Genomic DNA, 18,048 nt, shown 5'->3' on the forward strand with positions numbered 1-18,048 from the left:
AATTAAACTACTAGTGAGTATTTAAACTTGATAACGGTTCGTGAGCTCATTTATTCATATAATAAACAAGTTTAAGTTAGTACATTAAAGTTCAGTCTGAGTTTGATAAAAATTTTAATAAACAAGTTTGAGTAAGGCAAACTTTAACTTGAGTCCAATCGAATCATTTACAGCCTCACCTATGTATATAGTAATTTACATTTATTTAAAATAAAAATCTTGAAAAAAAAAATATGAGTCTTATTTTCAGAAGTTTTGAATAGATCTTTAAATCTTTTTAAATGTTAAAAAAATTCAAACCTTTTGCAACAAATCTTTAAAAAAATCTTTTTATTTTTTTATTTTCCCACTTTCGTTCAAGACTTGAAATGATTTCACATATTTTTTTAATTTTTTAATTTTTTATAAAAAAAAATTATAAGTTTTCATTCCTCTCTCTTCATATATATATATATATATATATATATATATATCTTTTTTCAGATGGTGTACGAGTGTTCCAAAGAAGAATCCAAGAACAAGCCACCCGTTGAATGCTGAACAACATGAGCTGGCACTTTCCCCATTCAAGTGTTCAACCATATCCCTAATTTCAAATCCGTACAAAATAATAATTTATTCTTACTTGAGTCCTTTTCTTGCAAGTTGTAGTGGCGCCCCCCACCAACCCCCAAAAAAAAAAAAAAACTATTCACAACTCTCTGCAGACTGCAGCTCAGTCCCCCATTTCAATTCAAGATGGCAATGTCACTCCCACATTTCTTCTTCTTCTTCTTCTTCTTCTCTGCCTCCTCTTCTGCGCTTCCTTTGCAAACAGGGACTGCCCTTCTCGCTCCCATCACAAAAGACCCTTCTACGCTTCAGTACACCGTCCCAATTTACCTAAAAACCCCTCTCCAGCCCACCAAATTACTCCTCGACCTGGGCGCCTCCTTCTCCTGGGTCGACTGCCAGAAAAGCTATCGGTCCTCCACCTACCGCCACGTCCGCTGCAACTCCTCCCTCTGCGCCTCCCTCCACTCTCTCGCCTGCTCCAATTGCTACGACGCCCCCGTCCCCGCCTGCGGCAACGACACCTGCGCCCTATTCCCGGAAAATTCCGTCACTCGGGAGGCCTCCCTCGCCAACGCCATCATTGACTCGCTCGCGCTGCCGTTTACCGACGGTCGGAACCCGGGTCGACTCGCCCTCTTGTCCGAGTTCCTCTTCTCCTGTTCTCCTACGTCTCTGCTCAAGGGCCTCGCCGCGGGCATCACAGGTAGGCAAAATCTTCCCATGATCTTTTAAAAAGACGCACACAATCTTTTCAATAATTTTACCCACTTCTCCTTCAACAGTCATTGCTGTACTGTAGTTTTCATAAAGAGGGAAATCATAAAATACTAATACTACTGGGTGTGTATATATATATATAATTTTTTTTATTTTTTTATTTTTAATTATTTGTACTTATTGACTTTTATAAAATTAAAGTTTTCTATTCAAAATAAATTAATGGTATTTGTGAACTTGTTGGGCGGTGCGCGATTTTTAAAACTAGTTTATAATCATGATTTAATTTAAAAGATTTTAATGTAAAAATTGATGTGCAAATAGGAGAAATTTGCATAAACTAGGTTTCTTAGATGAGAAAAAAAAAATAATCCTAATAATTTCACTATAAAATTTTCTTTTATTATTGTTACTATTATAATTATTGTTATTTAAGATAAGTTGACGACAAAAAAATAATATGATAGAATAATTTACTGCTAAAACTTTATATACGGTTGACACATAATCTAATAACTTAACATTTTAACTAATGTGGTAATCTAACATAATATCAGAGCCGATTTCTAAGAATTTATAAGTTTTAGTCTTATTACTCACATTTATATTTTATATTTTGTGGTATTTAAAAAAATTATTATGTTTTCTATAATGTGTGTTTATTTCTTCACGTGCTATCAGACTGTACATGCGAGAGTGTTAAAGGTTGATATACATTGTTGGCTCAAAATCTAATAATTTAAATTTTTAGGTAAAATGATAATCTAATAATGCTAACATTTTGTGTATGTATCTCTTGATAAATTTTGTTAATATCATTAAATATAATTGAGATGACAAATGAATTATCTTAAAATTATAACGAATATACGTTCTTACATGTTAAAAACATAAAAATTGAAATGAGTTTCATTGAATAGTACATAAACTTCCTCTTTTCATAAACAAGTCCATTTTTATAAATTGATTGAAATAAATAAAAGACTAAATTATAAAATAGATAAAAATAGTTATTTTATGAATAAATTAAATAAAAATGTATTATGCGTGCAGTGTAGCCTTTGTTAATTAACTTTAGAAAAATCACAAGGCAATGTCGATCACTAAAATGAAATTGTTTGTTTCTGATTAAAATTACGCCAACAAGGATCTAGCTCCAACTCATATAAACCAAGTTGTCCCACCATTTTTTTTTTTTTTTATTAAGGGAAAAGACAATAATATTTTATCATATTTAGCCAAAAAACAATGACCTCTTGAGAGACTTTAAAAATTTTAGAAACCTCTCCTAAGATTTCAAGAATTTAGCTCCATTGAAATTTGACAAGAAGACACAAACCATAAGGAAGATTTGTGACATTTTTGAATTCTCAGGGGACGTTTGTGACATTTTTAAAATCACAAGGGTGATATTTGCCTTTTTGCCAAATCTTATGGAAAGTGATTGTCGTTTGCCCTTAGAAGAAAGTAAAAAAGAGAACTATATAAGAGGAAGTGAATATCATTTGGTATACTTAACTTACAATTTTGAGATGTTTATATAGCTATACAAAAGAGTGAGGTTATCCTAACATTTTGATGTGAGACTAAAAAATTATACATTATGTTCAATGCTCCTCCTCAAGGTAAAACGAAGATGTTGACAAGTTGAAGCTTGGAGATAGTAGTATGTAATAAACCTGAGCCAATAGACTTGGTGAAGACATCAGCAACCTGACCTTTAGAGGAGATAAAGTGGGGGAGAGATAATCCCAGAATGAACTTTTTCCCTTATGAAGTGAATATCCACCTCAATATGCTTTGTACTCTCATGCAGAATTGAATCAGAAAAGAGAGATATAATAGACTTGTTATCACAAAACAACAAAGAAGAGTCTGTCACAGGAAAGCCAATCTCAAATAAGAGAGAACATAGCAACAGGATCTCACAGGTACCTTGTGCCATAGCATGGTAGTCATCCTCAGCAAAAGAACGTGAAACCACCGCTTGCTTTTTACTCTTCCAAGAAAGAAGATGATCACCCTTGAAAGTACAAACACCTGAGGTAGATCGTCTGTCAGTCTTGGACCCAGTACTGTCAGCATCAGTAAACACGGAAAGACCTAGTTGTTTTCCAAATGAATAGAATAATCCTAGTCTAGGTGAGGTCTTCACATACCGTAAGATGTGATAGACATCATCAAAATGTGAAGTTCTAGGAGAATGCATGAACTGACTTACTAGGCTCACTACATAAGCCAAATCGTTGAGTGTTGGTCAAATAGATGAGGCGACCAACAAGTCTTTGACACACCGAAGGGTCTGTGAATAGATCACTAGACTCTGTAGAAAAGGAGATATTCGGATCTAGGAACGTAGAAGCAGGTCAACTTCCCAACATACGAGTGTCCATAAGGAGATCTAGGGCATATTTCAGCTGAGAGAGGGAAATGTCCTTGCGGGTGCATGCTATCTCAATGCCCAAGAAGTACTTGAGGGGTCCAGATCCTTGATGTCAAAAGTGTCCCCCAAGTCCTTTCTAATCTGAACAATTCCAAACAAGTCATTACTTGTAACAATAATATCATCCACATAAACAAAGATAATGGTGCAAGGACCATGGGAGAGACATCAAATAAAGCAAGTGTGGTCTGATTGGCAATGAATAAATCCCATAGAGAGAACCACATCACCGAATCTTCCAAACCATGCACGAGGTGATTGCTTAAGCTCATATAAGGACTTGCGCAATTTACACACCTTTCTAGAATACTCCCCATGAGTAGAAAAATCGAGAGGGGGATCCATGTAAATAGTATCAGTAAGATCACCATTCAAGAAGGTGTTCTTGACATCAAGCTGATATAAAGGCCAAGTGAAAGAAGCTACCAAAGAGATCAGGAAGCGAATAGTAGTAAGTTTCACCAAGGCAGAAAATGTAGCATAAAAATCCTAACTAGGAATTTGTGTAAAACCCTTGGCCACCAAGTGAGCTTTATGCCTGTCAACTGTACCATCTGCAAGGTGCTTGACTATGAACACTCATTTACAACCCACCATGCATGCGCCTAAAGGAAAGGGAACAAGATTGCAAGTATGTTGCTGATGTAGATCTTCCATCTTAGTATGCATGACTACAACCTATTTGGGGTCCTGAAGGGCCTGATGAACTAAGCAAGGTATGATAATAGCATCAACCTGTCCTAAAAGGGTTTGATAACTCGAGGAAATATCCTGATAAGAAAGATATTGAGTGATAGGGTGGTCAATAGAATAGGCTAAAGAAAGTCTATTAGGAGCTCGACGAATTCAAGAAGGATACCGTGAGGAGGGAGCAGGGGGATTAGGGACTATAGGAGACATACCTGAGCTCAGTGAAGATGCTGGCAAAGGCTCTAAAGGGGACAATCGGTGAGTGTGAACCTATGGAATAAAAGAGATATGGTCCTGCCTAGTGGGGGCAGAGGTCGGAGGCTCGGAAGATGAAGATGATACTGGAGAAGAGGGCACTGAAGGAGTTAGTGTAGAAGGAGGTAGACTCATGAACGTGACATCGAGTGAGTGATAAGTTTGCCGACCAACAGGATCATAGTAGCGATATCCCTTAGACATAAAGGAATACCCTAGAAATATGCACTGGATGATATTATCATCAAGCTTGGCCCGATAAGGACTTTGGTCATGAACAAAGCAGGTGCATCCAAACACTTTAGGAAGAAGGGAGAAAAAGGACCTGTTAGGATGCAGAACATGAAGTGGAGTAGAATTATGCAATGCACGACTCGGGGTACGATTGAGAAGATAGGCTGTAGTAAGAACGACATGAGGCCAATAAGACTTGGGGACTAGCTTGCATTCCCCGAAGAAGGCAACAAAAAATAGATATGATGTGGCGATTTTTGTGTTCAGCCATACCATTCTGCTCAGGAATGTAGGGATAGGTCAATTATCAAAGAATGCCCTATTAACACAACTCAGCATGAAACTCATAACTGAGGCACTCACAGTCGTTGTCAGACCTCAAGATACAAACCACAGTATTGTACTGAGTCTTAATCATTCATAGGAAAGCCTGAAAATGAGTGAAAACTTCAGATTTATTTTTCATGAGGTATACCTAGGTACAACGAGAGTAATCGTCAATAAAGGTGACATAATATCGATGTTGAGTGAGTGAGGAGACAATGGAGGGACCCAAACATCACTATGAACAATATCAAAAGCTGCAAGAGAACAGTGTATACGAGACAAATGAGATGAGCAAACATGCTTAGATAATTCGCAAGTAGCACACTAAAAATTAAAATTCTTGCAAGCTTTATTAAATTCTGGAAACAACCAACACAAATATTTAAAATTTGCATGTCCTAAACGAGCATGCCAAAAATCCATGGTTTTTAAAGAGAAAATAGTAGAAACATCAGAAGGCAAAACAGATGTCTGAAAGTCAGAAGAGGATGCAGGACAGGAAGGCGGATCGCCAAAGTGGTAGAGCATGTCCCTTTCAAAGCCCCGACATAATCTTCCTCAAACTCAAGTCCTACAAGTAATAAGAGTTGGGTAAGAAAACCACAACACAGTTATATTGTTTGGCAATACGGCTAACATATAACAAGTTATAAGAAAATTGTGGAACATCATAAATAGGGAATAAAGACAAAGTCGAGAATAAATAGGTTGTGTCTTAGGTATGAATGAAATGAGAGGTACCATCAGCAATGCGGACAGTATGAACCAACAAAAGGACATGGGATGTAATGAGAGATGCCTCACCAATCAAATGTTTCTCAAATTTTTGACTTAGTGATTGGTTTAAACACTCATTAAAGGCAATGATTAAGTCTATTGACTATTGATTTGATGTAATTTAATGGTTCTTCCCTTAAAAATATCATTTTAAGTGTTTTTTTTTTTTCAAAAATTAAAAATTATGAAATGAATGTCCAAGATGTGGTTTTTGAACATTTTTCAATTAGTTTCTAATTTAAAGAGATTTCAAGACGGGTTCGTGATTCTCCAAAACAAAAAAACAAAATTTCAAGTTATTTTTTAACAATATGTAATTTTCTAAAGTAATTACTATGAAGTAGTTTAAGAGTGGAAAATTGTCTACTTATTAAATTAACAGATTTCAAGATTTCTCTTTTGTGCAGATTTTTTTTTTTTTAAAAAAATTAATAATTTTTTAACTAAAATATGAATTTTCACTCAAGGTTTCAAGTGATTCCAAAAACTCCAAAATGCTTTTTACCCTATGTTTGTAGAGGTCTTGGATTTGAATTTATATTAAATTTGGATAAGATATAATACAAAAGTGTATTGAAATTTGACCCCACCCAAATTCAAATCCAAGGTCCAAAGTTCATGCTCTCAAACACACCGTTAATGGAAATTGAAATTCTTTTTCCGAACTACAAGTGACTTTGATTTCATTTTTAGGGTGTAGGTAGTCTATTTTCACAACAAATGTAGTTACACCTTTTGAAAAACAAAGTCTTTTTTCCCTTTATTTATTTATTTATTTTGCATTTCTTATGTTTCCAATGTCGATAGAGATATTTCTCATATGTCATTATATTTTTTGGACCATAATTTTTTTTTAGATAATGTTAGTGAATTGTGAATCTTCATTATTACTTTTTGTGATTTCATTGTTATTTTAAATTATGATTTCAATAACATATATAGTAAAAAGGGCAAAAAACATTGACCTCCCTTGAGATTTTATAAAAAGATAATGATCTCGTTTGAGGTTTTAAAAATTTCAAAAACTAGATTTTAAAAATTTGAAAGTTTTTTCTTGAAATTTGTCAAAAAGACACAAATCTTTTTTTATATTTTATAAAAGGACAGATTTTTTGAGCGAAAATTTGTATCTTTTTACCAAACTTGAGGAAAGGTGAGTTTTTTTTTTTTTTTTTTTGCCCTAATAAGAATCTCAAACCCTTTTGTATTTTCTTTTTAGTGATGTTAAATTCCATTAAATAGCCTCGCCCATTATTTAAAATCTTAATAGATGATCTCCATAATCTAATTTTCTTTTGTAAAGAGGGATTGTTTATTTGTTTGCTTTTATATATATATATATATATATATATATATATATATATGCATTTAGTGTGTATATCTATGATCATATTTCTTGTGTCAAAATTTTATATTAAGATTAAATAAATATCATAGATTTCATTTTTAAATTTAAATCGTTTATTTAAGCATTAAAATTTTATTTGAAAGCATAAATTTTAGGGTTTAGATTTGAATTTGTCTTAATTTGTATAAAATGTGATGTAAAATTATATCGATTTTTTTTTTATAAAAAAATTTACACAAATATAAATTCAAGTCCTACCAAATGTAAGATTATTTTTTTTAAAATACCATCAAATGCAATGAGTAGAGGGCATAATAGCATGAAAAGACTCTCGAGTTAAACCATTCAATTGTTAGAAAATGGGAGATGATTAAATTATTTCTAGAATTAATTATTTGACATAATATATAGCAGTAACAGCATGATGTGTGTTTGATACTAATCATTATAATTGGAAAAATACAATCTAAAAATGGGAGAATGTCAAAAATATCTTTTTGTTTACTTGAAAAATTAAATATAAAAAATATAATTAATGGTGTCAATTATTTTTAAAATTTTTATTATGCAAATGTTACGAAGTGAAAAATAAATTATTTTTTATTATTTTTTTAAAAAAATTAAAAAATAAAAAGCTGTTTAATTTCGTAACTAGACAGGCTTGGTGGCGCTCGGTCGATCGAACATTTCACTCCCGGCGCAGGTGACGTCCGCCTTCTCTTCACCATACGTCTTCGCCTTATGCTTTTCCGGCTCACCCTCAGCTCCCGGCGTGGCCTTCTTCGGCACTCGTGGGCCCTACTACTTTTTGCCCGAGACTGACCTCTCCAAATCGCTGATTTATACTCCACTCCTCTTGAACCCCATCGGAAGCACGGTATAACCTACTCCGGTCACCCGTCCGACGAGTACTACGTGGGCGTGTCCTCGGTCAAAGTCAACGGAAAGGCCATACAGTTAAATGGCTCGCTCCTGACCGTTGATCAGAACGGGTTCGGTGGGACCAAGCTGAGCACGATTGCTCCGTACACCATTCTGGAGGCTTCCATTTACAGAGTGTTCACCCAGGCCTTCGTTAGCGAAGCGGCGGCGCTGAATCTGACGGCGGTAACGGCCCCGGTTCCGGCGCCGTTCAGCGTTTGCTATCCTGCGGACGATGTCGGGAGCACGTTGGTGGGACCGGCGGTTCCGACCGTGGATCTGGTTATGCAGAGCGACGATGTGTTTTGGAGGATCTTTGGATCAAATTCAATGGTTAGGATGGCAGGGGGGAACCGAGGGGATGTGTGGTGTTTGGGTTTTGTGGACGGTGGGGTGAACGCGAGGACATCCATTGTGATCGGAGGGCATCAGATGGAGGACAATCTTCTGCAGTTCGATTTGGGTTTGAAGAGATTGGGGTTTAGTTCTTCAGTTTTGCTCAAGCGCACCATGTGCGCCAACTTCAACTTTACTTCTAACAATAATTTGTAATTATGAATTGAAGTGTATGCATCGCTACTTCGTTTAGAGCGTGTAAAACATTGTTGTTGCCAAGAATCGAGCTGGTCCTTCGACTGTGATATGAGAATAATCAAATAGGAATGACTTGGAGGATCCGAATGTACTTCAGTGACCACTTGGATGCCAAAATTATGAAATAAGATGTAAGGATTTCAAAGAAAAAGAATATATATATATATATATATATATATATATATATATATATATATATATATATAGAGGAGACTTGTGGAGGACACATGTCATCTCACATGCCTTAAAAAATAATAATATAAGGAGACATGTATCCCTTGCTGAGGGATAGGCCGGACATGTCCTCTCTTTAATGTGCCATATTTCCATTCTCTCACTACTGTATTTTATCCCCTTACTAATAATATATCCTCTTACTAAGGGGTCTTATTCACTCATTAATGTGCCCTATTCCTCTATCAATTTGTCTTATCCCCTCACTAATATATATCTTATCTTTTCATTAATGTGTCTTATTCCCTTATCAATGTACCTTATTCCCTCATTAATGTGTCATATTCCATTACCAATTTGTTTTATCCCCTCACAAATGTGTCTTTTCTCCTCACTAATGTGTCTTATCCCTTTATCAATGTATCTTATCCCCTCACTAATGTGTCTCATCCTTTCATTAATGTGTTTTATCCCTTTACTATTGTGTCTTATTCCCTCATTAATATGTTTTATTTTCTCATTTTTGTGCCTTAACACATTTTTATATAAAAAGGGGAAAAGAAGGTTGGGTGGGGGGGGGGGGGGGGGGGGGGCGGGTGCCATATCTAAAAAATTGCAAGAGGGAGAGAATGACAAAGAGAAGGAGAGAAAGTAAGGGAGGAAGAGAGGAAAAGAAGGAGAAAGAGAGAAAATAAGAGAGTCTAAAAATTTGAGAATTAAAATTTTGGGTTCCGAGAAATTGTAGCGTGAAGGTTTAAATCAAGGTATGTTTCTAAATCAAATTTTGATAGTATACTTTGATTTTTATTATGGTATAAGTATTCTCTTAGTTGTTCAATTTCTGAATTTTGGAGATATTCTAATATGATCTTCAGAATTTTCAAGATTTATATTTTGAACTTTATCAGAATATTGGATGTCCAAAAGATGAGAAATTCTTTGGAGTCGAGGTTATACCCAAAAAATTTGAAATTTGGTGGATTGCTAGTTAATATACCAATATTCTTGAGGATTAAATTTCGAAATCTTTTGAAGTCATTTGATATGGTTTTTCATTTTTCGAAATTATAGTCGGTATGTTGTTGGTATGTTGTTGGTATGCTATTAGAGTTACAACTATACTTAGGTTCTAAATTTATTTTATAACATTTACTTCGAATTTGACTACAAAATTTGGTAGGCTCATATATAAGATACATAGAAATATATGTGGTGATGTTTGAAGCTTGGTAAGATGGCTTTTGGATTTTTCAAAATAAGTGCTGAATTGTGGAATGCCCAGTCTAATTAGCATAATTGAAAGTCAATTTTAAAAATCAAGTTTAGTGACCAAACAATGTTGTATGGATACAAAATTTGTCTCCAAATTCTAAGCATAAAAAAGAAGATCATTTGAAGATAAGTCTCATATTTTTCAGAATAGTGGTTTATTAAATACAATCGAATTTAAAATTAGAACTTTGAGGGGGTTCAAAGCAAAATTATAATTCATTTTTTAAATTATGGATTTTTGGTTATCTTGCGATAGGTTAAGGATTTACTAAAAAGTTTTCAATTCTAGAGGAGATCAAGGTAAGTGGGTTTGCTTATGTCAGCTTTTTATAAAATATACTCAAGTTTATTTTTAAAGTAAATATTTTAATTCTTTTGGGTAATTTACAACATTATGATGTTCTATTGAAAATAAATGTTTTTAGCATGAAAACCGTGTGACATGAGTTTATTTTTAATAAATTACATTACATGTTTTATGAAACAATGAGCAATGATGATATTTTTATGATGTTATTTTTATTGCATGAATTACATATTAGTATGTTTTAAAAACTCTTATGGCTCAGAGATTACAGAGTTACAGATGTTCAGTACCGTAACATAAAGTTTACAATTACAGAGATCAGAGTGCACTCACATTGTTCTACAGAGTGATTTTCAAAGCAGTGAATTTTTCTCGAGTACACATCTGGTTCCAGACCAGAACTTAATAAGGAAAATCTCACTTACAGTTATAGTTTGACTAAGTTTGGTTGGCCGTCGGTGAAGTCCAGTCATCATACCGCACAACCCTGCCATGGGAGTAAACATTACCCACAATTAACAAGCCTAAGAGAGGTTTGATGGAAATAATTTTATGTAGAAATATTAATAAATGTTTTATAGTTTTACAAATATAGTTTTGAAACTACAGTACTAAATGTTAACTGTTACAGAATTATGGTACAGTAAAGCTCATCATAGCTACACATTGATATAATTTTTTTTTTACTTACTGAACGTTGTCTTACCCAATTATTATCCTAACTTACAAATAACTTGGAGGAGCGTATTGACAATTAGGCATAGCAAGCACAAGGGTAGGATTGGAGAGTGCAGTTTTAAACAAATACTATTATAGTATAACTTGGAAATACTTTTATGTTTTGGAATTTTTAAGAATGTTAATTTTGATGTTGGAGATACTCCTGTAATAGAGTTATTTAGCACTCTGCTATAAAAGTTTTTGAGATTTTATTTAATTTCGCTATTTCTGTTTCTTATCTCACTTGTGCAATTATTATAGAAAGTTGCACTTTAGACCCTACAGGTTTGGGCGTGACATGGCAGGTTCATATTGCAACTGTAAATGAAAATTGAGTGAGAATGAGATGCTTATCTTCTATTAAGATCCCTTTTTATAGTGGTGAATGAGATTTGAATAACTTCCCAAGAGGGGGGTGAATTGGGATTTAAAAATTTTATTCCCCTTTGTATTAATTCTTTTGAGTTATAACAATAATCAAAACTTAAACACAATCACATAATTTATTACAGTCAAAACAATATAATCAATTACTCAATCTTTGTAACAATATGTAAATTTGCTGAACTTGTAATAAGCCCTGTATCATAATTATTCTCCTTCTTAATGTTCAGTTTTTAAATAAATTTTCAGATTAATAAGTTAAGGATGATCAACCAACATAGCCCCTTTTGGTTTTCGCAATCAATGTTGATCAATCCAAAACAAATTATCTTTCGATTTATTTAACAATCGAACATTCAGAATTGAATTTTAAAGCAACCACATAGCTGAAAAATAAAAAGTAGGGAAGAGAAAGAAGAACATAGGGGTTTTTACGAGGTTTGACTTCAACACAGCCTACATCCTCACCCTTGACAAAACTACCAAAGGATTCACTATCACCGTTCCTTTACCAGGCGGAACAATACCAATTACAATACTCCTTGGGTAAGGTTAGAATCCGTCTTCTCCAAACAATATCCTCTTGTTTGGTCCAACAATTCAGCACTCAAACCGTCAATCAATATGTTACAAAGATATAAAACAAGGCGTACAAGAACTTGCTCCTCAAAGAGCTGATTAGTACAAACTGAAAAACTATGTACTTCAATAAATTCAGAATATGAATTTCAAAATGAAGCTCTAGAAATTTATCACTGTAAGTATCTTTCAATGAATGAAAGAATCAACAATCGATGCACAAATTCAGTGAGAAACTCAGCAATACTTTAGAAATTTTTGTGAGTTATGAGAGCAATAGAGAACTTTTAGAATTTTAGTAAGCTTTGAGAGAGTATGAGAGTTGAATTGATTTCTTGGTGTATAAAACATTGATCCTTGAGGGTATTTATAGAGGTAGAACGACTTCTTGCTTGTTCCCCAAGTTTACTTGGACTAAGGTCCAAGTTTTAAATTTATTTAAGTTTCAAATAATTTAAATTTCAAAAATATACCAGTTGGAAATTTTAAAAATTGCCATGAGCCAGACAACTGTGAAGTCACTCTCAGTCGTCTGTCCATGTATAACGTTCATATTTTCATCAAACAGAAAGGTGGCAGTCGGCTGTCCTTATGTTGGCAGTCGTCTGTCACTTGAATAATTCAGTTTTTAAAACAACTTAGTAGGGTGGCAGTCGCTTGTCTTCAGTTTGGCAGTCGTTTGTCACTAGAACAATTTAGTTTTAAAACAAACTCAGAAGGGTGACAATCGTTTGGCAAAACACACACAGATGACTCACTTGTTACTGGTAGTCGTCTGTCAGGCTTCTGACTTGTGTTTAAAATGCTTTGAAAACATGCCAGACGTCTGTCTATTTATAGACATTCACCTGTCAGCTGGTTGTAAGTCATTTTTGATTTCTCTCTCTTTTGTTTAATTAACCTTGGAATTTTAACTTGTTTTAACTTTTGAAAAACATGTTCCAAGACTTAAACTAAAGTCTCTAAGTTTGTCTTTGCCTAATGAGTTTCAATATGAAAATTCATATTTGAATAAACTTAAAAGTACTTACAAAGCTTGTTCTATAAACACATTTGACACATATTTGCTTTGAGTCATTTCAATGCTGCTCTTCAATCTTTTAGACTTCTATGAGCTTTCATTATAGATCTCTGGTATTCATATGTGACTTTCCTTGTTCCTTGATCCTTGTAAGCTTTCATGTCAGGGTATGTGAAATTTGAGCAAATTCATCTTTGCCTAAAATAATATCACTTGAAAATTCATTAAATAATTTTACTTTGTTATCATCAAAACCAAGAATTTGTAAGCCTAACTAGGCCAATAGTGAAGGTAGACTCTCTTTCAACTTTACATTTTTGAGCATGTCAATATTATCCTTAATGGGGTTATGGGTGACTCAAGGCAATTATGTAGGGCATCGATAATAGCTCTTGTAACCACATCAGAAGTTATGAATAACCTAAAGACGGTTATGCGTGACATCAAATGTTGTCTAATGTTGGCCTTATTACTATTCGTATCTATGGGCATACTTGTCAATTTTTGGTGTATTAGTTCCCCTCAATACTCTCGAATATTTGAAATAAATTTCTTTTATTCGAGAGTAGTAATTTGAATCGGTCCCTCGAGTGAGTTAGAGAGCCAGCTATAGAGCTTCCTGCCTAAGCCATGTTGGTTTGGAACTACTAGTGGTCCAAATGAGTCATTCAGGTGAGTTGTGCTCACTCCTCTATACCTTATGAGCCGTTCTAATCAAGTGGGTAGGTTGACTGGGCCTCACGAGCTCCGCTCATTAGATGGACCAATACAAGTGAGTCGTGCTCACTCCTCTATGCCTCATGAGTCGTGCTCATCAAGTGGACAAGTTTTCAAGGCCTCATGAGTTGTGCTCATCGAATGGGTCATTATGGGTGATTTGTGCCTATTCCTTTGTGCCTCATGACCTATGCTCATCAAATGAGCCATTATAGGTGAGTCGTGCTTACTCCTCTGTTGCCTCATGAGCTGTGCTCATCAGATGAGTCATTATGGGTGAGTTGTGCTCACTCCTTTATTGCCCTATGAACTGTGCTCATAAAATGGGCAGGTCTTCAAGGCCTTATTAGCAGTGCTCATCAGATAGGTCATTACTGGTCAGTCGTGCTCATTCCTTTGTTACCTCATGAGCTGTTCTTATAAAATGGGCAGGTTCTTAGGGTCTTGTGATTGGTGCTCATCAGATAGACCATTACTAGTCAGTCGTGCTCACTTCTTTGTACCTCATGAGTCGTGCTCATCAATTGGACATATTTTTGGGGCCTCATGAACGGTGCTCATCAGATGGGTCATTATAGGTCATAAGCCATACTCACTTCTTCCTTGCCTCATGAGATATGCTTATCAATTAGGCGGGTCTTTAGGTGTAGGGACTCAAATCCGGAAAATAAATAAAGTAAAGAAAAGGGAAATTAAAAAGGATAAAATAGCAGAACTCATAAACGAGACGCAGAGGCCCGTCGACGAGAAGATATCGAGGGATTTGCGGAAATTCTGAAATCTCAGGCTCGTCGACGAGGTCACTCTCTCAGCGACGAACACCCTTCTTCGACTCGTCGACGAGAACTCCAACTCATCGACGATGCTGGCCAGGTCAAATTTTCATCGTTGTATCTCATTATTATGGATTGTGATGTATTTGGTTGATCTAAAAATATTTTCTATATGAATGTCTTCTGTCTGTGCGAACCGTAGTTGTTTGTAATAATACTTTCATATGGTTACCATGTAGTTAAATAAACTTATATGATGCTTGTACTTACATGTTTTTGAACGTGTAATCATTGACTCACTCGGTTTGGAGAATAGCTCTCGACGAGTGCTGTGCGACCCTTATAAGAGTCATTATTTGAGGGTTCGTGACACATTGGATGTCTTTTTTGCGTATTTAATTCATTACATTTTTCAAATAATAAATTTCATATTTATATAATTTTTCCATCAAAAAAATTTGTAAACATGCCCTTTAATGTTGATTCAGGTCCTCGAAACATTTTTCTATCAAAATTTCAAAAACTTTTGTACAATTTTGAGTTTAACAAGCTTGGGTGCACTTAGGGTCAATTTTCCGCTGCCAGAGCATTGCACTTGCTCCTTCTCATCTCACCCAAATTCATTGCATTCCTCAAATTTGATATGAAAATTGGTATCATAAGGAATTAATATCACTGTTGAAATATAAATCAAGTGATTGTTCATTCGACATAAAATTACAAAAAAACCTTGATGAGGTGGCAATTTCTTCAAATTGGGAAGTCTGTGCGAGGTGCCACTCGGTGGCCACGTGGCAGGATGCCAACATATATATTTTTTGTTTCTCTCTTTTTCGGTACTCAAAGACAAAACTGCCCCCGGACGACACAAGATTCAAGCTGCAAGTAGGAGGGGCAAATTCAAAAACGGAAGAACAAGTTGCAGGGTAGATTGGTAATTACACGACAGACTAGATGAACTACATGCCAAAGAGCGGGGTGAGTGTAGGGGCAGATTGGGGATAATGATGTAGCTTGGCCTGTAGAATATAGGGGCAAATCCGGGAGAAGAAAGAAGAAAAAAAATTCTTTTCATTATATATATATATATTCTCTCCATCAAATAATACTAAAAATAAAAATTTCATTTAATATGATTAAAAATATAGAAAAATCAAATATTAATGATATATGAAATTAATTTTTTTTGAATGATTTGGTATATATATATATAAAATTTTTCCCCTCATTTTTCTTGAAAAAATGACTCTCTCATAGTTTTTGAATCATTTCCCTAACCTTTTTCTAGGGCACTAAAGAAAGAAGGAAGAAAAATAATTTTTTATTATATTTTTAATATTAAAATATTATTAAAATAAAATTTTAATTTAATATGATTAAAAAATAATAAATAAAAAATATTAATGTTATGTAAAATTATTTTTTATTAATTTATTTTATATATATATATATATATATTACGGATTAGGAATTATTTAAAATTATCTTAATCGTGATTGTATGACTATTGATATGAACACAAAAGTTATGTACTATGAACACCTACACAAAACCTAGTAAGTGCTTGATTCCTAAATGATGATTATGCACATATAAGGAGAATCAATAAAATATACAATAGGTGTGCTATTTAAGAAGAGTAAAATTAGATCAAATTTGAAGAATACAATCAAAAATTTGTTTTTTTATCAAGAAAGTGAATCTAAATTATTGTGTGCAGATATATACATGTGTGTGTGTGTATCTAGATTTGGACAATTGTACTCGAATCTAGGTCAACCTGACCAAGTAAGATTATTAAATATTAAATTGACCCAAATAGAAAATTTGGAGTTGGGCCAACATAAATTGAAAATTTTGAAAAAATTAGGAAGAGAAAAGGGGATGAAAGCTATAAGCCAATGTCGCTGCAAAACAAAAAACTAGTTAGAGAGAAAATTCATAGAGGAAATACCTGAGATCTAAAATTAGAAAATATGAGAAGAATGATAATTGAGAGAGAAGTTTCGATTACTTAATATTTTTGAAATGAAAGATAAAGACCATAAAACTAGAGAACAACAAATATTTGAGAAAATAATAACTTTATTGAAGATTAGAGAGTATGCAAATAGGTGGGTGAATTAGGTCATATTACTTGAAAGCCGTCGACTTAATATTGTATATTGTAAAACCTCATAACAGGATTTCATTATTCGTACTTCAATAGTCTTGCAACATTCTACAACATTAGTATTTTAATTCTCCTTTCTACCATTCAATAAGAAAATATAAAATTAAAAAAACAACTTAAAGAGAGAGAGACACAGAGTTTTATGAAATTTTAAATTAAAAACATGAAGTAGAACCTCATTGAGTTCTACTAATTCAAACTAACACTGCAATCCCTATTCCAAACCAATTAATACTCAATTCTATACACTTAAACGCGATATAATAAATAAATAAAAAAGAAAGTAAAAAAACAAACACCATGAATATGAAATCAAAGCGGCTCATGCTTTTAATTTGAAATCAAAGGATACAGCAGGACTTGCGGCGTTGATAACCCCGTGGAGGTCGTCCACCCGCCAGCGGTACCATTGGTGGCGGGCCAGGTGGCTGGCCATAGTATGGTTGTGGCGGCCGTAGCTGCGGTTGCAGCAGCGCCGGCGGTTGCAGCGTTGGGCGCGGCTGTTGCAGTGTAGGAGGAGCTGGCAGTTGTGGCGGTGGCTGACTATAATACGATGGCGGCGGTGGCTGACCATAATACGATGGCGGCAGTTGCCCAGCAGGGTACTGTGGATGGACCACCAAAGGGACTCCGGCGTTGGGGTCCTGGAGGCCCCGGTGGCCGTAAGGAGAGACGCATTGAACCGCGGCAGGTTGAACGCCACCGGCAGCTCCACTCGCCGCTGGCCGGGCGTCATCGCCTTTGTCGCCGACGAAAGTCACCTTCACGGCGCTGGAATGGGTAAGAGAAACAGCCTTCACCTGCTTCATCTCCGCCAGTTGCAGCAACTGATCCAGTCGCAGAGGCGCTCCCGCTTGCACATCACAGTGCCACTGATCTGGAACTCGCATTGCTGCGAGTTGTGTGCTCGGATTTGGAATATTGTTCATTGGGACAAATAAAAAAATAAGAATTGCTCTTGAGGGATTTCTACAAAAGATTACAGATCGATTTGGCTCCTTCGGATCCACCCAGATGCATGCATTTGTAAGCACTATTTATATAATCATCAATGGATCTTTATCATT

The 18,048-nt window shown here is 34.8% G+C and overlaps 2 protein-coding genes across 2 annotated transcripts; one reads left to right on the top strand and one right to left on the bottom strand.

Moving 5' to 3' along the window:
* The first annotated feature begins 667 nt into the window (after window positions 1–667).
* On the top strand, window positions 668–8,944 carry LOC131155392 (probable aspartic proteinase GIP1). Its single transcript, XM_058108480.1, is given in 3 exon segments — window positions 668–1,258; window positions 8,006–8,211; window positions 8,214–8,944. Coding segments are annotated over 3 exon segments (1,332 nt in total). The 5' UTR covers window positions 668–738; the 3' UTR covers window positions 8,820–8,944.
* Window positions 8,945–17,322: 8,378 nt separating this feature from the next.
* LOC131156033 (uncharacterized) lies at window positions 17,323–17,871 on the bottom strand. Its single transcript, XM_058109486.1, has one exon. The coding sequence runs from the start codon at window positions 17,869–17,871 to the stop codon at window positions 17,323–17,325; it is 549 nt and encodes a 182-aa protein (XP_057965469.1).
* Window positions 17,872–18,048: the final 177 nt, after the last annotated feature.

Source organism: Malania oleifera, chromosome 5 (genome assembly GCF_029873635.1).
Source record: "Malania oleifera isolate guangnan ecotype guangnan chromosome 5, ASM2987363v1, whole genome shotgun sequence".
NCBI lineage: Eukaryota > Viridiplantae > Streptophyta > Magnoliopsida > Santalales > Ximeniaceae > Malania > Malania oleifera.

Excerpts from the sequence above, each read along its gene's own strand:
- LOC131156033 (XM_058109486.1), bottom strand. The coding sequence starts at position 17,871 with ATGCGAGTTCCAGATCAGTGGCACTGTGATGTGCAAGCGGGAGCGCCT.